This window comes from Pleurodeles waltl, chromosome 10 (genome assembly GCF_031143425.1).
Source record: "Pleurodeles waltl isolate 20211129_DDA chromosome 10, aPleWal1.hap1.20221129, whole genome shotgun sequence".
NCBI classification, from domain to species: domain Eukaryota; kingdom Metazoa; phylum Chordata; class Amphibia; order Caudata; family Salamandridae; genus Pleurodeles; species Pleurodeles waltl.
The window spans coordinates 81,847,805-81,875,777 of NC_090449.1; the positions used below are offsets into that span (position 1 = coordinate 81,847,805).

Below are 27,973 nucleotides of genomic sequence, written 5' to 3' on the forward strand. Positions count from 1 at the left end.
GTCCACACCCACTCTTTCAAAGGGCACCCCCACCACAGGAAGTGGAATGAGGGGGGCCTTTGGATGCCCACCTGTCTTACCACTGGCTTGACAGGTGGGGCAGGAGAGGCAAAACTCCTTAACCATGTTGGACATATTGGGCCAGTAGAAGTGGTTGACTAACCTCTCCCACGTCTTGGTTTGTCCCAAATGTCCAGCAAGGGGAATGTCATGGGCCAATGTTAGGATGAACTCTCTGAACAGCTGAGGCACTACCACTCTCCTAGTGGCACCAGGTTTGGGGTCTCTGGCCTCAGTGTACAGGAGCCCATCTTCCCAATAGACCCTATGTGTTCCATTTTTCTTGCCTTTGGACTCTTCAGCAGCTTGCTGCCTAAGGCCTTCAAGAGAGGGACAGGTTTCTTGTCCCTTACACAGCTCTTCCCTTGAGGGTCCCCCTGGGCCCAAGAGCTCAACCTGATAAGGTTCAAGCTCCAAAGGCTCAGTTCCCTCAGAGGGCAGAACTTCTTCCTGAGAAGAGAGGTTCCCTTTCTTTTGCTGTGTTGCAGTTGGTTTCCCAACTGACTTTCCTTTTCTCTTGGTAGGCTGGGCCATTCTTCCAGACTCCAGCTCCACTTGTTCACCCTGTGCCTTGCACTGTGCTCTGGTTTTCACACACACCAGTTCAGGGATACCCAGCATTGCTGCATGGGTTTTTAGTTCTACCTCAGCCCATGCTGAGGACTCCAGGTCATTTCCAAGCAGACAGTCCACTGGGATATTTGAGGAGACCACCACCTGTTTCAGGCCATTGACCCCTCCCCATTCTAAAGTAACCATTGCCATGGGATGTACTTTTCTCTGATTGTCAGCGTTGGTGACTGTGTAAGTTTTTCCAGTCAGGTATTGGCCAGGGGAAACCAGTTTCTCTGTCACCATGGTGACACTGGCACCTGTATCCCTCAGGCCCTCTATTCTAGTCCCATTAATTAAGAGTTGCTGTCTGTATTTTTGCATGTTAGGCGGCCAGACAGCTAGTGTGGCTAAATCCACCCCACCCTCAGAAACTAGAGTAGCTTCAGTGTGGACCCTGATTTGCTCTGGGCACACTGTTGATCCCACTTGGAGACTAGCCATACCAGTGTTACCTGGATGGGAGTTTGGAGTGGAACCTTTCTTGGGACAGGCCTTGTCTCCAGTTTGGTGTCCATGCTGTTTACAGCTATGACACCAGGCCTTTTTGGGATCAAAGTTTTTACCCTTGTACCCATTGTTTTGTGAAGAGGCTCTGGGCCCACCCTCCTGTGCAGGTTTTTGGGGGCCTGTAGAAGACTCTTTACTATTTTTAGTTTTGGTTGTCTCATCACCCTTCTGCTGGGGAGTCTTTGTGACCCCTTTCTTTTGGTCACCCCCTGTTGAAGTCTTGGACACCCTTGTCTTGACCCAATGGTCCGCCTTCTTTCCCAATTCTTGGGGAGAAATTGGTCCTAGGTCTACCAGATGCTGATGCAGTTTATCATTGAAACAATTACTTAACAGGTGTTCTTTCACAAATAAATTGTACAGCCCATCATAATTACTTACACCACTGCCTTGAATCCAACCATCTAGTGTTTTCACTGAGTAGTCAACAAAGTCAACCCAGGTCTGGCTCGAGGATTTTTGAGCCCCCCTGAACCTAATCCTGTACTCCTCAGTGGAGAATCCAAAGCCCTCAATCAGGGTACCCTTCATGAGGTCATAAGATTCTGCATCTTGTCCAGAGAGTGTGAGGAGTCTATCCCTACACTTTCCTGTGAACATTTCCCAAAGGAGAGCACCCCAGTGAGATCTGTTCACTTTTCTGGTTACACAAGCCCTCTCAAAAGCTGTGAACCATTTGGTGATGTCATCACCATCTTCATATTTAGTTACAATCCCTTTAGGGATTTTCAACATGTCAGGAGAATCTCTGACCCTATTTATGTTGCTGCCACCATTGATGGGTCCTAGGCCCATCTCTTGTCTTTCCCTCTCTATGGCTAGGATCTGTCTTTCCAAAGCCAATCTTTTGGCCATCCTGGCTAACTGGATGTCCTCTTCACTGGGGCTATCCTCAGTGATTTCAGAGGTGTTGGTCTCTCCTGTGAGGGAACCAGCATCTCTGACTATTATTTTTGGAGTCAGGGTTTGAGGGACCCTGTTCTCCCTAGATAGGACTGGTAGGGGGGAATTGTCCTCCAAGTCACTATCCTCTTCCTCTGAGTTGCCACCCTCAGAGGGGTTGGCCTTTTCAAACTCTGCCAAAAGCTCCTGGAGCTGTATTTTGGTAGGTTTGGGGCCCATTGTTATTTTCTTTATTTTACAGAGTGACCTTAGCTCCCTCATCTTAAGATGGAGGTAAGGTGTGGTGTCGAGTTCCACCACAGTCACATCTGTGCTAGACATTTTGCTTCTAAAAGTTGGAATACTTTTTAAGAATCTACAACTGGTTCTAGAATCTAATTCAAACTTTTACAAACTTTTAAACTCTAAAAAGAAATGCTAAACAGGATCTAACACAAGGCCCTAGCAGGTCTTTTAAGAATTTAGAAAAATTTCAAATTGCAAAAATCAATTTCTAATGACAATTTTGGAATTTGTCGTGTGATCAGGTATTGGCTGAGTAGTCCAGCAAATGCAAAGTCTTGTACCCCACCGCTGATCCACCAATGTAGGAAGTTGGCTCTGTATGTGCTATTTCAAAGTAAGGAATAGCATGCACAGAGTCCAAGGGTTCCCCTTAGAGGTAAAATAGTGGTAAAAATAGATAATACTAATGCTCTATTTTGTGGTAGTGTGGTCGAGCAGTAGGCTTATCCAAGGAGTAGTGTTAAGCATTTGTTGCACATACACATAGACAATAAATGAGGTACACACACTCAGAGACAAATCCAGCCAATAGGTTTTTATATAGAAAAATATCTTTTCTTAGTTTATTTTAAGAACCACAGGTTCAAATTCTACATGTAATATCTCATTCGAAAGGTATTGCAGGTAAGTACTTTAGGAACTTTAAATCATAAAAATTGCATGTATACTTTTCAAGTTATTGACAATTAGCTGTTTTAAAAGTGGACACTTAGTGCAATTTTCACAGTTCCTAGGGGAGGTAAGTTTTTGTTAGTTTTACCAGGTAAGTAAGACACTTACAGGGTTCAGTTCTGGGTCCAAGGTAGCCCACCGTTGGGGGTTCAGAGCAACCCCAAAGTCACCACACCAGCAGCTCAGGGCCGGTCAAGTGCAGAGTTCAAAGTGGTGCCCAAAACGCATAGGCTAGAATGGAGAGAAGGGGGTGCCCCGGTTCCGGTCTGCTTGCAGGTAAGTACCCGCGTCTTCGGAGGGCAGACCAGGGGGGTTTTGTAGGGCACCGGGGGGGACACAAGTCCACACAGAAATTTCACCCTCAGCGGCGCGGGGGCGGCCGGGTGCAGTGTAGAAACAAGCGTCGGGTTCGCAATGTTAGTCTATGAGAGATCTCGGGATCTCTTCAGCGCTGCAGGCAGGCAAGGGGGGGGTTCCTCGGGGAAACCTCCACTTGGGCAAGGGAGAGGGACTCCTGGGGGTCACTTCTCCAGTGAAAGTCCGGTCCTTCAGGTCCTGGGGGCTGCGGGTGCAGGGTCTCTCCCAGGTGTCGGGACTTTAGGTTCAAAGAGTCGCGGTCAGGGGAAGCCTCGGGATTCCCTCTGCAGGCGGCGCTGTGGGGGCTCAGGGGGGACAGGTTTTGGTACTCACAGTATCAGAGTAGTCCTGGGGTCCCTCCTGAGGTGTTGGATCGCCACCAGCCGAGTCGGGGTCGCCGGGTGCAGTGTTGCAAGTCTCACGCTTCTTGCGGGGAGCTTGCAGGGATCTTTAAAGCTGCTGGAAACAAAGTTGCAGCTTTTCTTGGAGCAGGTCCGCTGTCCTCGGGAGTTTCTTGTCTTTTCGAAGCAGGGGCAGTCCTCAGAGGATGTCGAGGTCGCTGGTCCCTTCGGAAGGCGTCGCTGGAGCAGGATCTTTGGAAGGCAGGAGACAGGCCGGTGAGTTTCTGGAGCCAAGGCAGTTGTCGTCTTCTGGTCTTCCTCTGCAGGGGTTTTCAGCTAGGCAGTCCTTCTTCTTGTAGTTGCAGGAATCTAATTTTCTAGGGTTCAGGGTAGCCCTTAAATACTAAATTTAAGGGCGTGTTTAGGTCTGGGGGGTTAGTAGCCAATGGCTACTAGCCCTGAGGGTGGGTACACCCTCTTTGTGCCTCCTCCCAAGGGGAGGGGGTCACAATCCTAACCCTATTGGGGGAATCCTCCATCTGCAAGATGGAGGATTTCTAAAAGTTAGAGTCACTTCAGCTCAGGACACCTTAGGGGCTGTCCTGACTGGCCAGTGACTCCTCCTTGTTTTTCTCATTATTTTCTCCGGCCTTGCCGCCAAAAGTGGGGCCTGGCCGGAGGGGGCGGGCAACTCCACTAGCTGGAGTGTCCTGCTGGGTTGGCACAAAGGAGGTGAGCCTTTGAGGCTCACCGCCAGGTGTGACAATTCCTGCCTGGGAGAGGTGTTAGCATCTCCACCCAGTGCAGGCTTTGTTACTGGCCTCAGAGTGACAAAGGCACTCTCCCCATGGGGCCAGCAACATGTCTCGGTTTGTGGCAGGCTGCTAAAACTAGTCAGCCTACACAGATAGTCGGTTAACTTTCAGGGGGCACCTCTAAGGTGCCCTCTGTGGTGTATTTTACAATAAAATGTACACTGGCATCAGTGTGCATTTATTGTGCTGAGAAGTTTGATACCAAACTCCCCAGTTTTCAGTGTAGCCATTATGGTGCTGTGGAGTTCGTGTTTGACAAACTCCCAGACCATATACTCTTATGGCTACCCTGCACTTACAATGTCTAAGGTTTTGTTTAGACACTGTAGGGGTACCATGCTCATGCACTGGTACCCTCACCTATGGTATAGTGCACCCTGCCTTAGGGCTGTAAGGCCTGCTAGAGGGGTGTCTTACCTATACTGCATAGGCAGTGAGAGGCTGGCATGGCACCCTGAGGGGAGTGCCATGTCGACTTACTCGTTTTGTCCTCACTAGCACACACAAGCTGGCAAGCAGTGTGTCTGTGCTGAGTGAGAGGTCTCCAGGGTGGCATAAGACATGCTGCAGCCCTTAGAGACCTTCCTTGGCATCAGGGCCCTTGGTACCAGAAGTACCAGTTACAAGGGACTTATCTGGATGCCAGGGTCTGCCAATTGTGGATACAAAAGTACAGGTTAGGGAAAGAACACTGGTGCTGGGGCCTGGTTAGCAGGCCTCAGCACACTTTCAATTGTAAACATAGCATCAGCAAAGGCAAAAAGTCAGGGGGCAACCATGCCAAGGAGGCATTTCCTTACAGGCATTGTTAAAGTAATAACTTGTATTTGAATGGGGCCTAAGTTCCTGCCGCACCCTCGTCTTATTAAATTCTTGATACCAGTCTTTTACCTGACCTGTGTATTGTCTGCATATGAGAAAAGGGAAAGGCCACAGTTCTCTACAATGTCTGCCAAAGGTCTCACATATACATTAAAAAGCAATGGGAGCCATGTGGCAAACCTGACGTTAAAATGTGTGGCTTTGATCTGTGCTGATTGGAATGCATCTGGAAGGAGCGATTATCTCGGAAATTTTTATCCAATCTAATGCAATGTCCTATATTCCCATTCCTTCCAGTCTTTGCAGAAGTGTATTATGGTTAGCAGAATTGAATGCTGCACTGAGATCTAACAAAAAGCAGTGTAGCAGCTCCAATTGATGTCTTAGATATTCCAAAACACAGAGAAGCGCAGATTCCGTACTGTGACCTGCTCGAGATGGATTGAGTAGGTCATTCAGCTCAAAGTGTTTTGTCAATAGTACATTCACATCTTTTTCAAGCACTTTAGAAAGGGTGGGTAAAAGAGATATAGGTCAATAGTTGGTCCATATACGGGGGTCAGCATTAGACTTTTTTTTAAATGGGTAACTAAGGTCGTCTTCCAAATTTTGGGGACTATCACTTCTGCCAGTGATTGATTCAGTAGCAGGCCTATCTGCTCCAGGCCTTGCTCAGAAAGCGTACTGAGAATATCTGGAGGACACAGATCTAATGGGGAACCTGATTTGATAGAGGAAAGAATGGTCCTGACAGGCAGTGTGTCCAGGGGTTGAAATTTCTCAAAATAGTGTTAACTTTGGGAAAACTTGTCTGGAAGGTAGCCACAGTTGTTTTGGAAAACGTAGCCTTAATTTCCTCTACTTGTTTAATGAAGAATTCAGCAACTTCATCACACTGTATAAGGGAAAGCAGGATGATTGGAACCACCTTAGTTTGATTTGACAGAGATGACACCACTTTAAATAACATTTTAGAACAGTTTTGTGTTGCAGTGATTTTATTTGTAAAATAAGAAGCTTTAGCTTTCCTACAGGCTTCATGATAGGATTTTAGGGCATTCTTATAGGTTGTCCTATCCTCCTGGCTATAGGTTTCACGCCATGTTCTTTCTACCTTTTTGAAATATTTATTCTCCTTGTAGAAGAATCATCATACCATGGTGCTGGTGGCAAAGACCTACAATGCCTCTTGATAGTCATGGGTACTATAATGTCTAAAGAAGTCCTTAGACAATTATCAATCATCGGGGCGCCTAGTTCCACCAAATTGCATAGTGAAGGAGGGTTATCCTTCAAAATTGCATTCTATTTAGGGATATCAAGTTTTGTCCAGCATCAGCAAGGAACTGCAAAATGATCAGACCAGAGCAGAGGCAGAGGCATGTCAGCCAGTGTAATTACAAGGTTTGTATAGATGACCTGCCTTATCTGTGGAGAACTTAGTTATTAACTTCATGTCTAATGTCAGCAGCTCATCGATTAGAGATATAGCTGCAGTGTGAGAATTATCCTCTAGATGTATATTCAAATCTCCCAAGACAGTAAAATTAGCATGTTTCAAGATATCAGGGGCTAGCCCTTCCACAAGATCCGAACACCATTTACCGACCGGACCCAGACGCCCATAGACTAATGTTCCTGACATGGTAAGTTTGTTTGTGAAAACGGTAGAAAACATCAAAGCCTCAAATCCAGAAATAATCAGTTTCTCGATCTTACATATAACTGCAATCCCACCCCTTTCAAGTCTGTGCGGTCTATATGAGCAATTCAATAACAAGCCGGCAAGGCTGCAACCAAGCCCGTACCAGAGTTTCCATTTAACCAGGTTTCTGTAAGAAACTTGACAGCTGGATTTTGATCAGTTAAAAAATCAATCAATTCCTGTTGGTGTTTACCCAGAGAACAGACAATGAAAAAATTAGCAGTCACCAGTTTTAGATAAATTTATTGTTTTCCACTGGTTATACGAAGTACAATCAGTATCTTAATTTAAACTCACAGGAGTGTTGGTAGAAACTGGACGTGTGGGACTTGAGACAGAAAACTGAAGGGACAATGTACACATTTATCCAGACCTTCTGAAGCCTTGAGTGTCTGCGGTTTTCTGACATCACGGGCATAGGACATACGGGGCGGAGGCTGAGTAGTCATGCTTACCTACTGGCTGAGAAGCAGCCTCCCTGGCCCCTGTGCCCGTTCGCGTACAGACGGGCACAGACAGACTTGCCTTAGGTGCACCCGTTTCACAACTGCACTTGGCTGGCAAAAAAAGCTAGAGTGCTAACTGCTCTTAGAAAACAAATGGGCGTCATAACCTTTGAGTTCTTTAGCTTTATCTTGCCCCCTTTTTGCCTAATGTTCCCTGCAGCAGTAAAAACAACTCAACAATTTGAATAACACAGATCTAAAATGCCCAAACAAGATGTTGCATTATAATTTAAAATGTATTAAACATTAAAATGCCAGTAAAAAAGGTGCAGAGAGGCAGGAAATACCGAAATACCTCCAAATTGCCTGTGCCAGAGCCGCACTTAAGTAGGCAGGCCCAACCTGGTTATTGGCAGGTAACCAAAACTAGAGCGCTAACCACTCTTAGTCAAAAATGCCTCTCACAACCTTCAAGTTCTTTAGCTTTATCTTCCCCCTTTTTGCCTAAAGCTCCCCGCAACTGTAAAAGCAATTCAACAAGTTGAATAATACAGATCTAAAATGGCCAAACCCCATATTGCGTTAGGATTTAAAAGGTATTAAACATTAAAATGGCAGTAAAAAAGGTGCAGAGAGGCTGGGAATACTGACATTCAGCTGGTTGAGCACGTCAGACCTCTGTGTCAGTGCAGTAGAAGCTGTCTCTTGTAATGGAAGGCTTACCTCTTGCAAGAGCAAATCCTGCATATCATGCTGGCACATTTGAATTCAAAGTACCAATTTTCAGCTGAGGTAATCCTAGGAACAGATATTCTTTTACTGCATATCTACATGCCTGTGTGTTTTTGCATGTGAGATATTTTGTCCAGACACGCTCAAAAAATTTCTAGCTTACGCGACAAGAATTTTCAATTCTATTACAGACAGGGAGGCGAGGATTATGCTAATCTCTTATCTTTACTGCAACACACCGCATCCAATAACAACAGTAAAACATGAAAAACTACATTTCCCATAAACATGAGCCTCGTAATGACCCTTCAATCAGGCTGCACTATCTCCTATATAGTACAAGGCAAGCAAAGTCCGTCCTCTTTCTTTGCACGTCCATGGCAAGAGAACCTGAACCAACTTGTCCTCGAGAATTGAGTCCAACAACAACATATTCCCAAACAGGAACCTAGAAGGTCTTGCATAACGGTGCAGGAATACACTAACTCTTCCAATTCTTAGCAGAGTGTTCCAACATCTATCAGGTCGGTTTCTCATCTATAAAGAAGAAAGGAGAACGATAACATCCTGATATTGTATAACATTCTATATACTTGAACAATCTACTGTAAAATAATACTGAATACATATTATAATCCATACAGGGTGGGACTAAATACTTTGAATTTATATATGATAATAATCAAATGCTCCTGGGTGGGATAATCCTCGCCTCCGTGTCCTTAATAGAATTGAAAATTCTTGTTGCGTAAGCTAGAAATGTTTTGATTCTATGTCAGGACCGGAGGCTTTGGATTATGCTAGTTTAAAACTGAGCGATCACAAGAGAAACAACATCAACAGTTGGCTTATGATAGAACAATTTAAACGGGGAATCTGATGACCAATCAACTGCTGTTATTATATCTTCCAATCTGGAACCTGAATTGAAAGCCTTAGAAGCCATAGCTCCCCAAACAGAATGAGCTCCAAAAATGGAAACATCTATTCCTGCTTCTTGCAACAACCATCTGACCCATCTTGTGAGTGTCGCCGAGGAAACTGGGCTAAAAGGCTTCTGCAAGGAAATTAACAATTGCCCATTTACTTCTCTTCTCAACTCTCTAGTAACGTCTTCATACGTTTTTAAACAATTTACCACACAAAGTTTGGAGTTATCTCTAAAAGCTGGATAGTTAATACATGTAGAATTTGATTTTGTACATTTAGAGATGCGAAAAGATACCCCCGTAGGAGTAAAAACTCTACCTGTAATGTCCAAGGCTTTGACATCCGAAACTCTTCTGCATGAAATTAAACAAAGCAGCATAGTCAATTTTGCTGATAATTATTTTCTTGAAAGACCTTTATTGGCCGGCCAAGCAACCAAGAATCTTAAAATGACATTGTCATCCTAAAGAGATGAATATCTTGGGAGAGGAGGGTGAAGCATACGAACACCGCGCAATGGCTTACAAATTAGTGGATGTTCCCCTACCGGTTTACCCTCAAAATGAGGATGCTTAGCTGAAATGGCAGACCTAAAATTATTCACTTTCCTTTATGCAAGTCCCTTTGCTGCAACGTGAGACAAAAAGTTTGCTATCATTTGCACTGAGGACCCCACGGGATCCACATTCCTTTGACCGCACCAATCCAACCATCTCCTCCAGGTGGAGGCATATCTTTTATGCGTACTAGGTGCCAAGGATTGGGAAAGGAAGAATCTAGTGTCTTCTGAAATTCCTGGACCGTGAGAGGGTCCCCCGATATTCTCCAGGCCATGAGAAACAATTTATTCTCTAGAATCAGTTGATGAGGATTCCCCATTGGATCCAATAATAGGTCCCATGACGGGAGGATTCGAATTGGGGCGGCACAGCACAAGGTCAGTGCCATCGGGAACAAAGCCTGTGCCTTCCAACACGGTGTTACCAGAATCAACTCCTCTTCCTGCTGAATGACTTGCAAGAGAACTCGATGGATCATGGAAAACGGGGGAAAGGCAAAGAGCACGTCCCCTTTCCAGTTCTGGAGAAAAGCATCTGAGCTGAGGGCACTCGCATCCGGTCTCCAACTGAAGAAGAGCAGGAGATGCATATTCAAACGGGAGGCAAAAAGATCTATCTTGCATGGGCCCCAGAGATGATTCAGGAATTGAAATATCCTGGAATGGAGATGCGAATCGCTGGCTTCTCTCAGATGCCTGGAATTCCAGTCCGCCACTATATTCACTTTCCCTAGAATATATTCCGCTGACACAGAAATCTGATGAGCTAGGCATAAATGCCAGAAGTCTTTGGCAATTTTTGCCAACATCTTGGACCGGGTTCCCCCAAGTTTGCTGATATATAATGAACTGCTGAAATATTGTCCATTTTCAGGAGAATACAACATTTCGATTTGGAAGGGGACAAAGTCTTCACTGCAAAAGATCCCACCAGGAGCTCTAGGCAATTGATATGCAGTTGAAGCTCCTCCGGAGACCAAGGACCCCCCGTCTCTATCTGGCCACACCTGGCACCCCAGCCCCATCTGCTGGCATCTGACTCTATGACCACTTCTGGAACCGAGGCGAAAATTGCTCTGCCATTCCAAGCGTCCATATGATTCAGCCACCATTGAAGCTCCGTCCGGGCTTCGTGAGACAGAACAATCGACTCGGAGTACGTCAAGCCCTTCCGAAGATGAAGAATCTTCAGCTTTTGTAGGGCACGATAGTGAAGGGGTCCCGGGAAAATGGCCTGAACAGATGATGCTAGGAGGCCCACCAGATATGCAAGTACCCTCAAGGAAATCAAAAGAGCCAACAAAGCTTTCTTCAACTCTTTCTTTATAGCAAGTCTTTTGGTCAATGGCAATTTCAACAGAGCTGCAATGGAATCTATCCTGAACCCTAAGAATTCTATGTTCTGAACTGGTTGAAGTTGAGACTTCTCCACATTTATTATGAAGCCGACATCTTGAAGGAGCGGCATCGCCCATGAGAAATGGAGACGAGTAAGACGTTCTTCTTGGGCCATAATGAGAATGTCGTCTAGATAAATCATCAGACGATCCCCTTTTTCCCGTAACCACTGCATCACCGGTCGCATTACTTTTGTGAAGCACCAAGGAGGCGAAGAAAGACCGAAAGGGAGGGCTGAAAATTCGTAACATCGGTTTCTCCAAAGGAATTGAAGAAATCTGCGATGTGGAGCAAATATCGGGATGGTCAAATACGTGTCTTTGAGATCCAGACAGACCATCCAATCTCCTTCCTGTAAAAGGTCTCTGAGAAGATGGATATCTTCCATCTTGAAATGTCGATACACTATCCAGGTATTGAAATGTTTCAGATTGAGGACTAAACTAGAACCCCCTCCCTTTTTGTGAACCAGAAAATTTGTACTTATAAAACCTCTTGGGTGAGGATCCGATTCGACAATCGCACCTTTTTATAACAGAGTCCTTAACTCTTGATCTATAAAAATCTCTTGTTGGGAAAAATGGAGAGGAAGTGGAGTCTAGGATTGATGGGGTTCGGAATAAAACACTAGATGGTAGCCTTAAATCGTGTCCAACACCCAAGTGTCCTGAGTAATCAAAAGCCAATTTTGAACAAACTGACTCACTCTTCTCCCCAAAACAACCTCTGTGTAAGATATTAGACTTACCTGCTTGAGGGGTGTTTTGTCCGTAGTATCCTCCTCTGCGAGGTCCTCTGGGATTACGACCCTTGTAGCTGCGACTTCTGTTTGGATAGAAGTTGGGATTGGACTGATAAGTGGATTCTCCACAGTTTCTTTGATAGGGGTGAGAGTTCTGGGAGGAGAAGCGGCCTGACGATTGACCTCTGAAACGCCCGGCCCTATGAAAAAGGCCACTGTTAAACACTTTTTTAATAGAAGTCTGGGCCTTGTCTAACGCTGAAAAAGTAGCAACGTATTTGGCAAGATCCTTGATGAACCTATCGCCAAACAAAAGGCCTTTGGCAGCCGGTCCAGCATCCGCTGAAGCCAATTCTGTCAGCTTTGGGTCGATGTGGAGCAAAAAAGGATTTCCTGCATTCGGTGGACATTGAACAATTACCGTTACCCAGCAGGCAAATGGGCCTCTGTGCCCATTCCAGCAAAGTGTCCGGGTCAATGGGCTCTTGCGATTTTTTGGCTTGGATTGCTAGGTCCAAGATTTTGGTTAGAGGACCTGAAATATCCAGAAGTTCATCTTGGCAACCCCGCCAAGCTCTATCAATACCCTTATTTGGGTCTTTGGAGAACTTCTTAAGAAAAGTAATCATGTGTGGGTCTAATTCGGGAGTCTCTGCTACCTTTCCCTCGAGAGCCGGTCGAGGGCACTCCGAACGTAGAGTACTACGAATGTCTTTTTCAAAACTCTTCCTGAGTTTGGACTTTACATAAGCAGCCACTTCCGGACACAGAGTCCATTCAGTTGATTTGGGGTGAATGATATTGTCAGGATCGAAGAGCAAGTTCTCGCCGGAGGGGGATGTTGAAGTAAGCCCCAGCAAGGCCTACTAGTGCAAGGGGTTCGCCCTTCTCTGCACAAAGTCCTCAGATCATATAGGAAGAAGTTGGCACAGAAACTGAAATAAAAGACAAAGGGGGTCATTCTGACCCTGGCGGTCGTTGACCGCCAGGGTCATCGACCGCGAGGGCACCGCCAACAGGCTGGCGGTGCTCTCAAGGGCATTCTGACCGCGGCGGTTTGGCCGCGGTCAGAAAGGGAAAACCGGCGGTCTCCCGCCGGTTTTCCGCTGCCCTCAGGAATCCTCCATAGCGGCGCAGCTTGCTGCGCCGCCATGGGGATTCCGACACCCCATACCGCCATCCTGTTCCTGGCGGTTCGGCCGCCAGGAACAGGATGGCGGTATGGGGTGTCGTGGGTCCCCTGGGGGCCCCTGCAGTGCCCATGCCAATGGCATGGGCACTGCAGGGGCCCCCGTAAGAGGGCCCCACAAAGAATTTCAGTGTCTGCTTAGCAGACACTGAAATTCGCGACGGGTGCAACTGCACCCGTCGCACCCTTCCCACTCCGCCGGCTCCATTCGGAGCCGGCATCCTCGTGGGAAGGGGTTTCCCGCTGGGCTGGCAGGCGGCCTTCTGGCGGTCGCCCGCCAGCCCAGCGGGAAACACAGAATCACCGCGGCGGTCTTCGGACCGCGCAGCGGTGTTCTGGCGGGGGAACTCTGGCGGGCGGCCTCCGCCGCCCGCCAGAGTTAGAATGACCCCCAAAGTTTATTAAACCTCATGAGGTGGTACTACAGTTCCAACAGCACCCTTCGGTAATGTTTGAAGTAGCACACTGAACTAAGAGAGCATGGTCCTTTTATACCTACGCAGGGGCTAAAAGAAGGTGGTACAATTATAGAAGCAAGACTTACATACATGTAAGGTCATATGGAAATGCACAGTCGACAGGTAGGAGGGGCTAACAGTTTCAAGGACTAGTTGAAACATTACTGTCTGTTACTGATTACTAACAGCTGCAGATCTTACTGGGCATGTGCGAAAGTGGGAGATGCTAAATATAACTTGTCACTAGACAGATTTTCAAGAGTAGTTAACAGAAAGGTAGGACAGAGCACATGGCGAGCACATGGCTGAGAAAATGGCTGCCATGAATACAAAATGGATTCTGCCAAATGTTCACAATAGTTGCTAAATACAAGATGTGTTCTGCTAATGCTTAATCTAATCGCTATTGAAATACAACAGGGAGAAAGATCAGAGTTGTCGTAGTGGCACTTTTTGCATTTGCATTTGCCTTTGCGCTTGTCTGAGGAGGACTTATCTTCAGAATCGGATGTGGAAGAGGTGTCTGAGGAGTTGTGTCCTGACTGTGTCATTGGATCAGTTCCCTGATCGAAAAAGGTGCGGTATTCGTGATCATTTAATACAGAGTTAATGGTATGCTCAAAGGGGGTCCAAATCAGACCGGCCAGGCTAATTTATTTCGACTTCATTTGGGGTGGGGTTCCCCGAGCCTGCGCCAAATCACCTGCAGCCAAAATTAAATATAGGCTGAGCAAAAGGGCGTAAAGCCTTCACCAAAGCCTTATTTACAGAGTCTTGCACATGGTAGTCAAGATCCTCAACCAGGCGTTCCTCCATGCGATGTCCTTCAGTATACTCCCCATAATAATCATCTTGTTGAGCCATGCTGGCAGTCTGGAGGAATAACAATTAGAGGTCCCAAATGTAATGCTGTAAAAATCAGCAAGGGGGGGAAAGCCCTCATGCCAAGAAGGTGAAACAGACCTTTGCCGGTGAAAGAAAGTAATACTAGCAATAATATTCAAGGGAAATGAGGGAAACTGAGGGGGCCTGGCACCTAATCCCCTCAAGCAAGGCCCCAACGGGTGTATGAGGGGAGCATGGAGTCAGAAGACTTCCAGTGACTGCCGATCGCATGTTTGCAAACCCGAGGGATTCAAGGTTTGCGCACGCGCAAGCGCCATCACAGAAAGCTGACTAATCCGAAAAGGCCGTGTTTCCACCAAGGCCCCCAACTGGCTGTTCGGAAGTAAACAACGTGAAAGATCATTTCCTAGCAACGCGGCAAAGCTGCTAAACGGAACGTTAAACACCGCTTGAAGGCAATTGCCGCCCTTGTTGAAGGACATAATTAAACATTTGTGAAAATATCACAGTTTAAACGTAAAAATACACAGCAAGAAAAACGAGGCACTTATCTCTTGTGAGAAGCAGCACAGAAAGAGGACGGACTTTGCTTGCTTTGTACTGTATAGGCGATAGTGCAGCCTGATTGGAGGGTCATTACGAGGCTCATGTTTATAAGAAATGAGGTTTTTCATGTTTTACTGTTGTTATTGGCTGCTGAGTGTTGCAGTAAAGATAAGAGATTAGCATAATCCGAAGCCTCTGGTCCTGACATAGAACCTACTTTTGAAGAGACTTACTGTACTTAATGTGCTGTGAAGTTATTTGTCTTTGGGTGTGCTGGTTGTTCTAACCTAGGGTGATCCACCACCTGAGGTGACTGTCTGCAGAGAAGTCAATGGGCAGGCTTATAGTTCAATTGGCACCTTCACTATATCTTAATTATTTTTGTGTGCTTTATGCCTTCAGTGTCTATGAGTGTGGTGTTTGTGCCTGCATCTGTGTTACTGCGTAGTAAGAGGTGGACGGTTTTGGTTTTTGGTTTTACATTCCTTAGGGTGACTGTTGACAAATGCAGGGTATATCAGATTTGAGTTGCACAATGCCTGATAGATCAGTGGTTTCCTAGAGGATGTTGTCTAGTTGTGGAAGGGAATGGTTATTTCTAGCGTGCTTTGATGCATTGGATAGGGTGAGAAGTAAGCACCTAAGTGTTTTTGTTGACGGCACTGTGATGACAATATTTCATACTGCATTCTGCGTTTCATACTGATCTCCAGCAGCATGTTGCCTTGTCAATATATTTTAGTGATGTGTAGGTTGGTGTGTATTGTGATGGTTGGGTGATAGAGGGTTGGATTGCTTGTATTTAGAGATTCTGGTTATCACAATAGTGTAATTAATGTGCATTTTGACATCGTGCTTGATGAACAATAGAGATTGTACTTCTAGTCTGTTAATTTCTTTTTGATGCATTGTGTATTGTAGCATAGATTTACTGCTGTGTGGCATTGCCGCAGCTTGTTTTGTAGGAGGTGAAGCACTTTGTTAGTGTTAACATTATCATTTATTTAGGTCAGGTACAACAAAATTTCATGGTTGTAATGGGAAAGAAGGGTTGATGGCAAAAACTGCTCTCATACCTTGATTACCTGCAGACCAAGGATCCATGTTTTCTCTGATTTCCTGAAATCTGTGCCCTGTAAACAGAGGGTTGATTTAGACCTGACAGCCTTAGGGTGGGCCAACTTTTTGCCTGCCTCCTTCCACTTTTGTGACACTCTTTTTGCTGTTTTTAGAACTCTGCACACTTTACCACTGCTAACCAGTGCTAAAGTGCATATCCTCTCTCCCTTAAACATGGTAACATTGGTTTGCTCCCAATTGGCCTATTTGGTTTACTTATAAGTCCCGAGTAAAGTGCACTACATGTGCCAGGGCCTGTAAATTAAAAGCTACTAGTGGGCCGGCAGCACTGATTGTGCCACCCACATAAGTAGCCCCATAACCATGTCTTAGGCCTGCTATTGCAAGGCCTTTGTGTGCAGTTTCACTGCTACTTCGACTTGGCATTTAAAAGTACTTGCCAAGCCTTAAACTTCCCCTTTTCTACATATAAGTCACCCCTAAGGTAGGCCCTAGGTAACCCGTAGGGCAGGATGCTATGTAGGTAAATGGCAGGAAATATACATATGTACATATGTGTTTTATATGTCCGGGTAGTGAAAAACTTCTAAATTCATCTTACACTACTGTGAGGCCTGCACCTTTTAAAGGCTAACATAAGGACTGCCCTCATATATTTTTTGAGTGGTAGATTCTCATCTGAAAGGAGTAACCAGGTCATATTTAGTATGGCCAGAATGGTAATAGAAAATCCTGCTTATTGGTGAGGTTGGATTTTATATTTCTATTTTAGAAATGCCGCTTTTAGAAAGTGAGCATTTCTCTGCACTTAAAAACCATCTGTGCCTTAAATCCTGTCTCCAATCAGTGTCTGGGCTGGGCTTGTTGACAACTCCCTGGTGCATTTCACACAGAAAACCACAAACACAGGACACTCAGCCACACCTGCACTCATCCGCATATTGAATGGGTCTTCCTGGGCTGGAAGGGTGGAGGGCATGACAATTACATTCCAAAGGCTAGTGGCCTGCCCTTACACAATGGACTGCCAAACCCCCTACTGAGACTCTGGCAGACAGGACTGTACTGAAAGGGGAAGTTGTGAACTTCAAAACCACTCTTTGAAGTCTCCCCACTTCAAAAGCATTTTTGGGTATATAAACTGGGTCTCTGTCCCCACAAACTCAGACACTGACCTCTGACTGGGGTGAGAAGGCCTCTGCCTTCCCCAAAAGTTCTCTCCAAGGGCTTGGATTGAGATTGCCTCCTGTTTTCTGAAGTCATAAGGCCAAAAAGGCTTTGTCTCTTTAGGAAATTCCTTGTGCATCGAAAATTGATGCACCGCCTGCTGGAATCCATGCAAAGCCTGCACAGTCGATCACAACAACACAGCCCTGACTTCCCAACCAGAAATTCAACGCAGCGCCTGCCTTGCAGTGGAAAATTTGACGCATCCCTGACAGGTTGGACGCAGCGCCCGTGTCTACTTTCAGTGCGTCAAGGATTTTCCCTGAATCATCCCTGGGCGTCAAAAGATCTCTGTATTGCAGCGAGGAACCAAGATTGCTTGCCGAAAAACGACGCAAACCCCTTGCAGCATGGAAAGAGACAATATATTGTCTGTGCTGCATCGGAAAATCCGACGCAACACCCTATTTTTCCACGCATCTCCTCCTCGGTGGTCTCCTTGCATGATACTTTTTGATGCCTGACAGGTAATGTGTGTTACAAAGAGACAACTGTTCATTTCTAAGGATTAAGACTCTTTTAAATATCCCTTTTAAAACCACTCCAAAGAGTGGTTTTAAAAGTAATATTTCAACTTTTGATTATTGGATCTTTGTCATTTTGACCTTATTTTATTCAGCTAAATATTATCTATGTGTCTAAACCTGTGTGGTGTATCTTTGTGGTGTTTGCACTATGTTACTGTATGATTTATTGCACAAATACTTTACACATTGCCTTCTAAGTTAAGCCTGACTGCTCAGTGCTAAGCTACCAGAGGGTGGGCACAGGATAATTTGGATTGTGTGTGACTTACTCTGACTAGGATTGTGGTCCCTTCTTGGACAAAGTTGTATACCTCTGCCAGCTAGACACCCAATTTCTAACAGTTGATTTGTTGAAGATTCTCTATGTCCACAAAATTGTTTTAATAATAATTATTTCCTTTGGAGGCAACCAATGGACAGGAAGCTTGGATTGGGGTAATATGTGTGGCATTCAGCCTGAGTCTGGATAGGGTCCTAGCATGCGAGCAGAGTTACATACTGTTTCCATATTATAGCTGCAGTGGACTGAAAGTATTTGCCACATCAGTGTGGACAGCTAGGGAGAAAAATGGAAGAAAACATTTAATAGTCTAATTTGCTAGGATAACCTCCAAGAGACTGCCTTAACGTGACATTTCAGCAAATATTCATAATACTATTACTACTACTACTACTATTATTACTACTACTACTACAAATACTACTACTACTACTACTAATAATAATAATAGTAATACAAATACAACAAATCTCTCTACCAAGGAAGGCATTTGGCATTTGTCCATCAATTGTGGCCAAAGTCTGGAGATACAAAGAAAAGCGAAGAATTTGTTCATAAGACGACCATCTTATTTGAGGTGAGTTTTAGAAAACTGGTGGACATTCTTCTGATCTTAGAAAGGCACAGGCTGACAAAATAATAGATTTCCTGGCACTCTCACTTTGGAATATCAAGAAAAAATTTACATTTTGTTTATGTAGACCCAGAAAGCATACTCTGTTTCAGTGGTCCACATGATGATTATTTAGCTTGAAAATGTCTGATTGCAGACCACTTGTTTGAAAGCATCTCCAATAGTTTAGTGTCAAGAACTGGCTTAAAAGACTGAGGAGGAGATGGTGATCAGCAGTCTCGAACCCCAAACACCACCACCGAGGTCCATCCATGGATCCTTCAATATGGATAGAGCCAGAATGAGGTGGCCACGCCTGGGTGAAAGGCTCATTGAAAGGAGAGAAGGATGTCATTTACCATGCATATCCCTGAAACAGACCTGTGATTGCTCTTCAACAATTTGGCAGGATGGGAAAGTTGAGACATTGAGCAACCATTGCCCGAATCCTTAGGACACAGAGCAGTTTTCATTTAGCAGTGGTGCATCCACATCGTTTTTTACAGGTTATCACAGACAGTCCCCTGGAAAGTGAACAATTGACTAGATGAAGAAGGCATTTGGAGATGCAAGCAGCAGGTTCCCTCAGAAATTTAGTGAAGTAGGAATCTTGAGGTTTTTCTGGGGGCATTAACAGAAGAAAGTTGTTCTGGTCCTGGTTTAGAATAACACCACGAGAAGAGGCTAGTTGTTTTTGAATGGTGGTCCAGATTTTGTTTCGCCTTATAAAATAAGGAGCTTGACAAGTTCTTCCAAAGAAATTAAGGTTGCTATTATAGAAATACTGAGTGTTAGGCTGTACAGGAGTAGACCAGAGCCTTAAAGAGACTCCGCTTTCACAAGACCCAATCAATCTGGGCCACAAAGGAAATTCTATTTCATTAAGGAATCTGCTGTATGGGTGCAACACTGTTAGAAATGGGGTCTGTAGTTGACATTGGTTTGCTCCCAAGTAGGTACCCTCTCTCTAGTCAGGGTAAAAGAGCCACACAGCTAAGATAGCCCCTCCTCACCACCTTGGTAGCTTGGCATGAGCAGTCAGGCTTATCTCAGAGGCAAGGTGTAAAGTATTTGCACTCACACACAGTAACACAGTGAAAATACCACAAAGTACTCCACACCAGTTTAGGAAAATAGCCAATATTTATCTGAGTAAAACAAGACCAAAACAACAAAAATCCGACATTCACAAGTAAAGATACAAATTTTCAAAGATAAAATCTTTGTGAAAATTCTACCACCATGTCTTGACGGAGTCGTTTCCATCAGTCTGACACCACTTGTAAGGGAGTGCTGGGTGGTCATGATGTCGCATGGAGCCCAGGTACAATATCTTGAAAAACAAGGAAACAAAGACGTTGCACAGAGTAGGGATGGTGAGGCGTCACTGGAGCCGGTGAGACATCAGTTCCTTACTGCTACTAGAGAGGTGAGATGTTGGTTCCTTACTGGGAGGCAGGGGAGGTGAGGTGAGGTGAGGCTTGGGTTCCTTATGGTTGCAGGGGAGGTGATGCGGAGTTGGTGGCGGGGCGTTGGTTCAATATGATCCAGCGTGGTCAATGCATCCAGCAGGTCAAGACACAAGAAATCAACTTTGCGGTGTTGCGAGCTCACCATGGGGTCACAGTTGCTCTGGCAGTCAGGTGTCATGGACATTAGTGATAGCTTTCGGGACACATGCTGCAGTGGGACATCGGAGGCGCTGCAGCAGCATCAGGCCTGCGACGTCGGTTTTGGTGGTTAAACTCAGCAGGGACCACGGCAGCAGCACAGAGTCAGACAGCGGTGCCAATTCTGAAGTCGCTCTGGAGTCGATGTGCTTGTTTCTTCTTGGGTACACCAGAACTCACTCCTAAGGTCCCAGGAACTGGATTTGTCACCAGTGGGCAAGTCAGGTCTCTCAGAAAGAGAGCCCAGGCGCTGGCAGTGGAAGTCTTTGATGACCCTGAGACGTCTTAATAGGAGGCAAGCTCAGTACAAGCCCTTGGAGAACCTTGGAAAGAAGGATGTAGAAAGCCAAGTCCAGTCCTTTCACTCCCAGGACAGAAGCAGCAAGCAGAAGGCCGGTGCAGCAAAGCAACAGGCAGAGTTGCAGTCCCTCCTACAGCATCCAGCTCTTCTTCCTGGCAGAATGGCCTCAGTCCAAAACGATTCTGACTTTGCGCGGTCAGAGGTCCAGAACCTATACCCATTTGTGTCTTTGAAGTAGGCACACATCAAAGAAAAGTCTTTGTAGTGCACAAGACCCTGCCTTTCCTGCCCTGGCCCCAGCCACACTCCAGGTGGTTGGAGACTGCTTTGTGTAAGGACAGACACAGCCCTATTCAGGTGCAACTGTTAGCTTCTCCTACCACTTTAGCCCAGGAAGACCCATCAGGGTATGAAGGGCACACCTCAGCCCCTTTGCGTGACTGTCTAGAGTGAATACTCAAATAGCCCAACTGTCATCTTGACACAAAGGTGTATTCTGCAGACAGGCAGAGGCACAGAATGGTTGAAGAAAATGCCCATTTTCTAAAAGTGGCATTTTCAAACTTACAATTTAAAAAACAACTTCACCAAAAGATGTATTTAGGTAAATTGTGAGTTTAGAGACCCAAATGTCCATATATCTATCTGCTCCTAATGGGAAATTACACTTAAAAGATATTGCAAGGCAATCCCCAAGTTACCCTATGGGAGAGATAGTGAACAACAAATTTAGCAGTATTTCACAATCGGGACATGTAAAACACACCAGTACATGTCTTACCTTTTAAATACACTGCACCTTGTCCATGGAGCTGCCTTGGGCCTACTTTAGGGGTGACTCAGAAGTAGTAAAGGGGAAGGCTTGGCCTGGCAAGTGGGTGCACTTGCCAGGTAGAAATTGCCGCTTTACGCTGCACACCCAGACACTGCAAAAGCAAGTCTGAGACATGTTTACAGGCCGACTGATGTTGGTGGCACAATCAGTGCTGCAGGCCCACTAGTAGCATTTGATTTATAGGCCCCGGGCACACATAGGGAACTTTACTAGGGACGTACCGTACTTGTAAATCAAATATGCCAATCATGGATAAACTAATCACCAATACTACTTAAAACAGGGAGCACTTGCACTTTAGCACTTGGCAGCAGTGGTAAAGTGCCCAGAGTCCTAAAGTCAGCTAAAACAAAATGTAGCACAAAGTCAAAAACAGGAGGTCCGAGGCAAACATTTTGGGGATTAGCCTGCAAAAAAGGCCATTTTCAACAAACACCATGCCAAACAATTATAGAATTAAGAAATAAAGAGCTCAAAGTGGGCAGGACAAGTTAGTTAAAAAACAAAAATTAGATATAAAAAATGTTGCGCAAAAGAAGAAAATTGAATAAAGGGATCAGGTGTCTATGGTTTCATAGGAAAACAGAAGCAGTATTGTAGAAAAATGACTGGAAAATGTGTTCAAAACTAATCCTAATGAAAAGTGCACAGAAAATGTATGGTTTATCCCACTGAAAGTTATCACCTTTGACCTCAGACCCTTTTTGGAAGAATTTCAATGGCATTGACATGGAACTTGTAGCCTTGAAATGCCCAATAATTTTATATACCTTTATTAAACATTCTTAGTGTATCTTCAAACTTCACACTAAAAAGCCCAGAGCAGGAAAAGGTGCTCTGTTGAAACCAATGATTTCATTTTCTTGTAGGCTTGGAATATTGTCCTGGTGTCCCTGTAGTGAGATTCCTTCCAAGTGAAAACATTTTGTGTAAGTCGGGCTTCTAACTTGAGCGAAAGACTAGCATATCTTCAGAACTGGCTTCTTAGACAGCAGTTCAATTTTCCAACTTGCATGACAATTTCCATATTTCTGCTATCAGGTCCACAACAAACATCCAGTTTCAGCTGGTCTACTGAGAAATCTTAAAGGTAAGCAAAAACTTTCTATAAGTTAGCACTTCCTGCACCCTCTACTCACAGTGGTCATGCAGGCTACTTTAGGTCCATGAGTCAGCAAGATCCGGCACTACCAGTGTTGGAATAAAATGTTTGAGCAGAAGTTCCAGACAAACCAGGGTTGAACTCTTTCTAGCAGTCAGGAATTGCTCAATATATCAGGCTGTGGCACTTTTTTCAGTTCCAGAAATATTCTGTTTTAGAAATTGGTGAAGTCGAAAAAATCAAAGGGAAAAACTGTCAGCAATTGATGACATCGCCTTTGCATTCCTAATGAAATATCTGTACATCCCACTCACGATTTTACAGAAAAGAGGTGCAGTTTCTGTCTTGTTCATATGCCAACGCATTTATGCGGCACACAAACAGTAATAAAGTAAAACACAGCTCAAGAAAAATCCAAGACCAATTTAGCAAACTATAGTAAAGTTTAATAAATCAGATGACGCCAAAATGAATTAAATCCAATCAGTAGAACCAGAGTTATTAACTTTTTAAATTTTAGTGTAAAATAACACCCAAAAGATTGACGTGCTAACTGCAGGTATCTGGTCACATGAGAATGGATAAAAGTACAAAATTATGGCCGACTCCAATGGAGCATGGGTCGGATACAAAGGGTGGATTGGGCCCGTCTCAACTTACCTGTGGATATAGAAACATGTCTTCAAAAGTCTTGTAGAGGGTATTCAGTTGGGCTAGGCAGGAGGGGGTGTCCAAGGAGGGGACGTTGTTGTCAGGGAGTCACTGGACAAGGTTGCGTTGAAGAATTTTTCCTGCTGACTTAAATGAGGCAAATTCCTCCAGTGAGATAAAGCTGCAGACTGTAGCCAACGTGGGTTCCACAAGGTCAGATACCTTCACCTTGAGGTCCTGGTGGACAGGAGTTGCTATTGCAGAGAAGAATGTAGCAGGAGCTACCGTGGAATGAGGCAGACCAGCGATGCACCTTGGGAGGATCAGCTAGCAGGTCAATCTTCTGTCAGTTCTACTGGAAGGTTTTCTTTAAAAATGTTCTATGTCCCAGCTTCTAGGGTTAGACAGGAGCAGTACCAGTAACACCATTTCCAAGAGCCGAGGACATGTTGGGTACAACCTGGGGATGGGGGTTGGACTCACTTCAGCAGAGGCAAGGAGCAGGATGCAAGGCCTCAGGAACTTATAATGTCAATGTGGTTCACACAGGAGGCCAGTCAACTAGCTCTTGGAGCCACATTGGTGGTCCTTGGTTCAAGGATCAGGTCCATTTCTCCTTCAAACAGTGAGGCAGTCCTTCAAACATCAAGGCAGTTTTTCAAGCAGCAAGGCAGTCCTTCTGGCAGTAGGGCAGTCATTCTGAATTTTCCGCAGGACGAGGAGTATACAGAGGAGTTGTTCTGAGGGTCCAGTATTTATACCTGGTCCCAGCCTTATTATGTGTTGGAGGGAGAACCCTGTCCTACTCCCGCATCTGGTTTTGAAAAGCTCTTCCCTTTCCCTGTCAAAGCTCCAATCTGTTTGGGGCGACAACAGGCTGGTGTCAGGTTCCTTTGTGTGTGCTGGACGCAAGCCCTTTGAAATCTAAGTGGGGCAGGGCACAATTCCGCCCCCTGACATTCTGGCAGGATGGCCCATCTTGCCCACATCTGATCTCCTTTGTGTTTGGGAGGAATACACAAACCCCACAGCAGAGCCATTCCCAGTCATGTGACCCAGGACACTGGCACAAATGGTTAGAACAAGAAAATGCCAACTTTAGAAAAGTGGCATTTTCACAACAGTGACTTAAAATCCAACTTTACCATTAAAGAAGATTTTACATTACAATCCATTTGAGTCTAAACAGCATATATCTATCTGCTTCCAAACCAACGTTTTTTTATATTGTTTTTATTTCAGGTTTCCATAATAAAGGCATGTGCAACAATAACATTCAAACAGTGTAACATTTTAGCATTTTTCCACACATGTAATACACAGTTCTCATAAAACCCACACCAAGCAGCACAGGGAGGTAACATTTGCTCATAGTACATTGATATAACCAATAACATACACCAGCTCAGTCCAGGAGCACAGGCCCAGCAGATGACCCCAGCGACCGTCGCCACTAGCAGCCACCACACTCTTGCTGCATCTCAGTGCTTCTCAGAGGACCTTCTACCATTTAGGGGGTCCCCTAGTTAGCACCATAGGGCTCTGGGTGGAGATCATTGTCCTCCCACTCCTCCTACTCCAACCGTTCTACTATCTCTCCCCACAACTCCAGATCACATTCTCCACAGTTCTCTCCCCTTTCAGGCTGCTTTCCTCAGCTACAGCCCACTCCCACAAGCCTGCAACCATTTGTGAAGTGGGGACATCTCAAGACTAGTGCATTGGATTGCCATATGTTGCCTTGCTAACACCAGTCCCAGCAAAGCAAATCTATGCCTCAAATTCTTCCCTGTTGTGGAGATTGGTAGTCCCAAACCAGAGTTAGCACTTATTAAATGTAAAAAGGTCGCCCAGTGTTAGTCAAGAGAAAGAGATAGAATTTACAGTAGTGAAAAACTACTTTAGGATCTTTTCACTAGTAAGGCATTTAAAATGTTACCCATATGTCCTACTTTTGAAATACCATGCACACTAACCTTTGGGCTTTTAAGGCCTATATTAGGGGTGACTTATATATACTAAAATTGAATATTTTGGCTTGCCAAAAGGCTTATTTTGTCAGGTTGAAATGGCAGTCTGAAAATGCACTTCAGGCTGCACTGGTAGGCCTTAGACTTGTATTAATTGCTACTTTAGTGGGTGGCACAATAAATGCTGCAGGCCCACTAATAGAATTTACTTTACAGGTCCTGGGTACATTTAGTAGCACATACTATGGACTTAAAAGTAAATCAAATGTGCCACTCTGGTGTAGGCCAATTTTACGATATTTAGGGCAAGAGCACAAGCACCTTAGCACTGGTTAGCCAAGCTAAAGTGCACAAAGTTTAAATGGAAATAAAATCTAACACAGAAAACAGGAGGGATGAAGGCAAAAAGTATGGGGGAGTACCACACCAACTATGGTCTAACAGCATTTATCAGAGTACAACCCAGACAACAAACCTGAGCAGGTGGCAGCCATTAGTTCACAATATAGAGTTTTATTTGTGCATCCTGTAGTGTCATTTGCATCTGAGAGGCCACAATTAATAATAAAATGCAACCAGATTAAATGCGTACTGACATTAACATTTAAGGTGTAATCCAACCACTCCTAGGTAAGTGTGGGGAGAGGCTTTACACCTACAGGATGATGTTTGGAAGAATAAACAAAACTAACCAACACATTGATTTCAATGTCATCTGGCGGCTCTCTGTGGCTTGGCTCAAGTAGAGCGTCTCTGTATGTACAAACAACTGAACAAAGGTGGAGTGGCAGGTGTAGAGCATTACATCACGTGGAATTAGATCAGGAGTACAATTACTACAATTACATTGTTATTTTACCGGTAAAGTTTGATATATTATACATGGATATATATATATATATATATATATATAGCTGTGTGTGTATGACCTTGATCACTGTATGTTAGGGTGGATAAATACTAGGAGGATCAATCAATAGAAGACAAACTGCATGTATGGATGGATGAATGGAGGGATGTGAATGTATGAATGCGTGGAAGGATGGATTTCAAATGCACATGGTGATAAATCGATGGATGGTTGAGAAACTAGGCAGATGATGTCACATTGGATAATGTAGTTGAGTTGATGACAAACTGGAACCTCAAGGATAAACAGGACGGATGCATGGACCACAATTTGAATGATCTGATGTCAAACTGTGTGGTTGATAGATCAAAAGCTTGAAGGATTACACTAGATACATGCATTGCAAAGTGGAGATGTGAGTATCATACAGGACCGATACCTGATTAGCATATATGGGTGGAGTAATGTCTAGGCGGTAATCTGGGTGGGTCGGAGATAGATTATTTGCCTGCATTTTATCTTGCCTCCTAATACATTGTTAACTGTGCAAGTACGACACACCCCCATGTTTCACTATTTGAGCATCCAACTACAATGTATCTCAGTGGTAAAGCTTGGCCACTCTTAACATTTGCTGATGTCGCTCCTGAAAAGTCAGAGGTTAATGGGTGGTCTAATAATGTTTTTCATTTTGTCTCCTTCTAGTGCACTGTGACACCTGTGAGTGGTAAGTCTCTGATTCTTTGTTACAATCTTTTCATTAACACTTCACCCTGGCAACATTAAATACTTATGATGCACATTTTTACAAACTTTAAAGTTGCCATTGAGGTTGCCAAGTTTTGTTTTATTAAAAACCTTTAGATTTTGAGGTCTCTAGGGCATCAGAAAAAACTATGACCATACTTCGCACAGAGAAAAATGAGAGACATTTAAAAGCATTAAAAACAGACAAAGGATGAAAACTATTATTTGGAATGGTCTTAGATATTATGGAATGGGAAAGACCAGGAAATGAAAATGATATGTAAGTGTATGCGAGAAGATATATGGATGAAACCCTGCCAATGAAAAACTGAATAAAAAATGGGAAAAGGGATAAAGCGCCATTGGTATTACGGGACGAAAGTGAAAATACCACTAAGGGTAAAACTGGGAGAAAATTATGAAATAACTAAATTCAAATTAGAACCTTGTTGTCTCTTCTTCGAAGAGTTTCTAGTGGATGTCGTGCCCGGATCCACTGATTTTACAATAGAGGGTTTGGTCTTCCTCGTTGAAGTGCCCTTTTCTAGTACTCTTTAGGTCATGTAACTGTATCAGTCCTAGTACATCTTGTCTCTTGGTTAAATGTGTTTTCCGTAGGCTTCCCGAGTTTGTGTCCATAGCTTCTTGGAACATTGGTAAAAAGGATGTTGTGAATGCCCGTAAACTGAGGGATGCATGAAACAGAGGCACATAAGCCTTTGGCCCTTTGTTTTATGGTAATGATCTGGTTTCCTCTACTACACCATTTGCATTGGAGGCTGCAGGGTACTAGTGAGGCAGGTGGTGGTAGGACCTCGTAGTTATAGGATTAGGAGTGGTCGCTTGCATTTTCAGGTATGTTATTAGTAAAGCTCCATCATGATTTTTTGTTCCTCTGAATTAAGTGACCTGCTTTAGGAAAGTTTGTTTTGTGCAGTTTGTATGCTTCTTTCCCTGATGAGAGGAAGCCTGAACTTTTACCCAGCACATCTTGCTTCCTACAAATTTACATTTTTGTGATATGACTAGAATTGTGCTCATCAGAGGAAGGGTGTCCATGCAGATTCGGTCATGTATCACTTGTAGTAACACTTGCAAAATTAGCTACAATTGCTTGCTCTTCTGGGGTAAGAGATACCCTGGGTGTCACATATCATTTTCAGTGTGAATAGGTTGGTTAGGAACAAGCAAC

At 44.5% G+C, this 27,973-nt stretch overlaps 1 protein-coding gene across 2 annotated transcripts in view; it reads left to right on the forward strand.

The window, feature by feature from the left end:
* The window catches only part of LOC138261134 (otoancorin-like), a 208,860-nt gene that overhangs the window by 61,202 nt on the left and 119,685 nt on the right, over nucleotides 1–27,973 (forward strand). For both annotated transcript variants that reach the window (XM_069209811.1, XM_069209810.1), the window contains exon 4: nucleotides 26,740–26,761. In XM_069209811.1, the coding sequence (XP_069065912.1) occupies nucleotides 26,740–26,761 (22 nt within the window). The remainder of the gene's footprint in view (nucleotides 1–26,739; nucleotides 26,762–27,973) is intronic.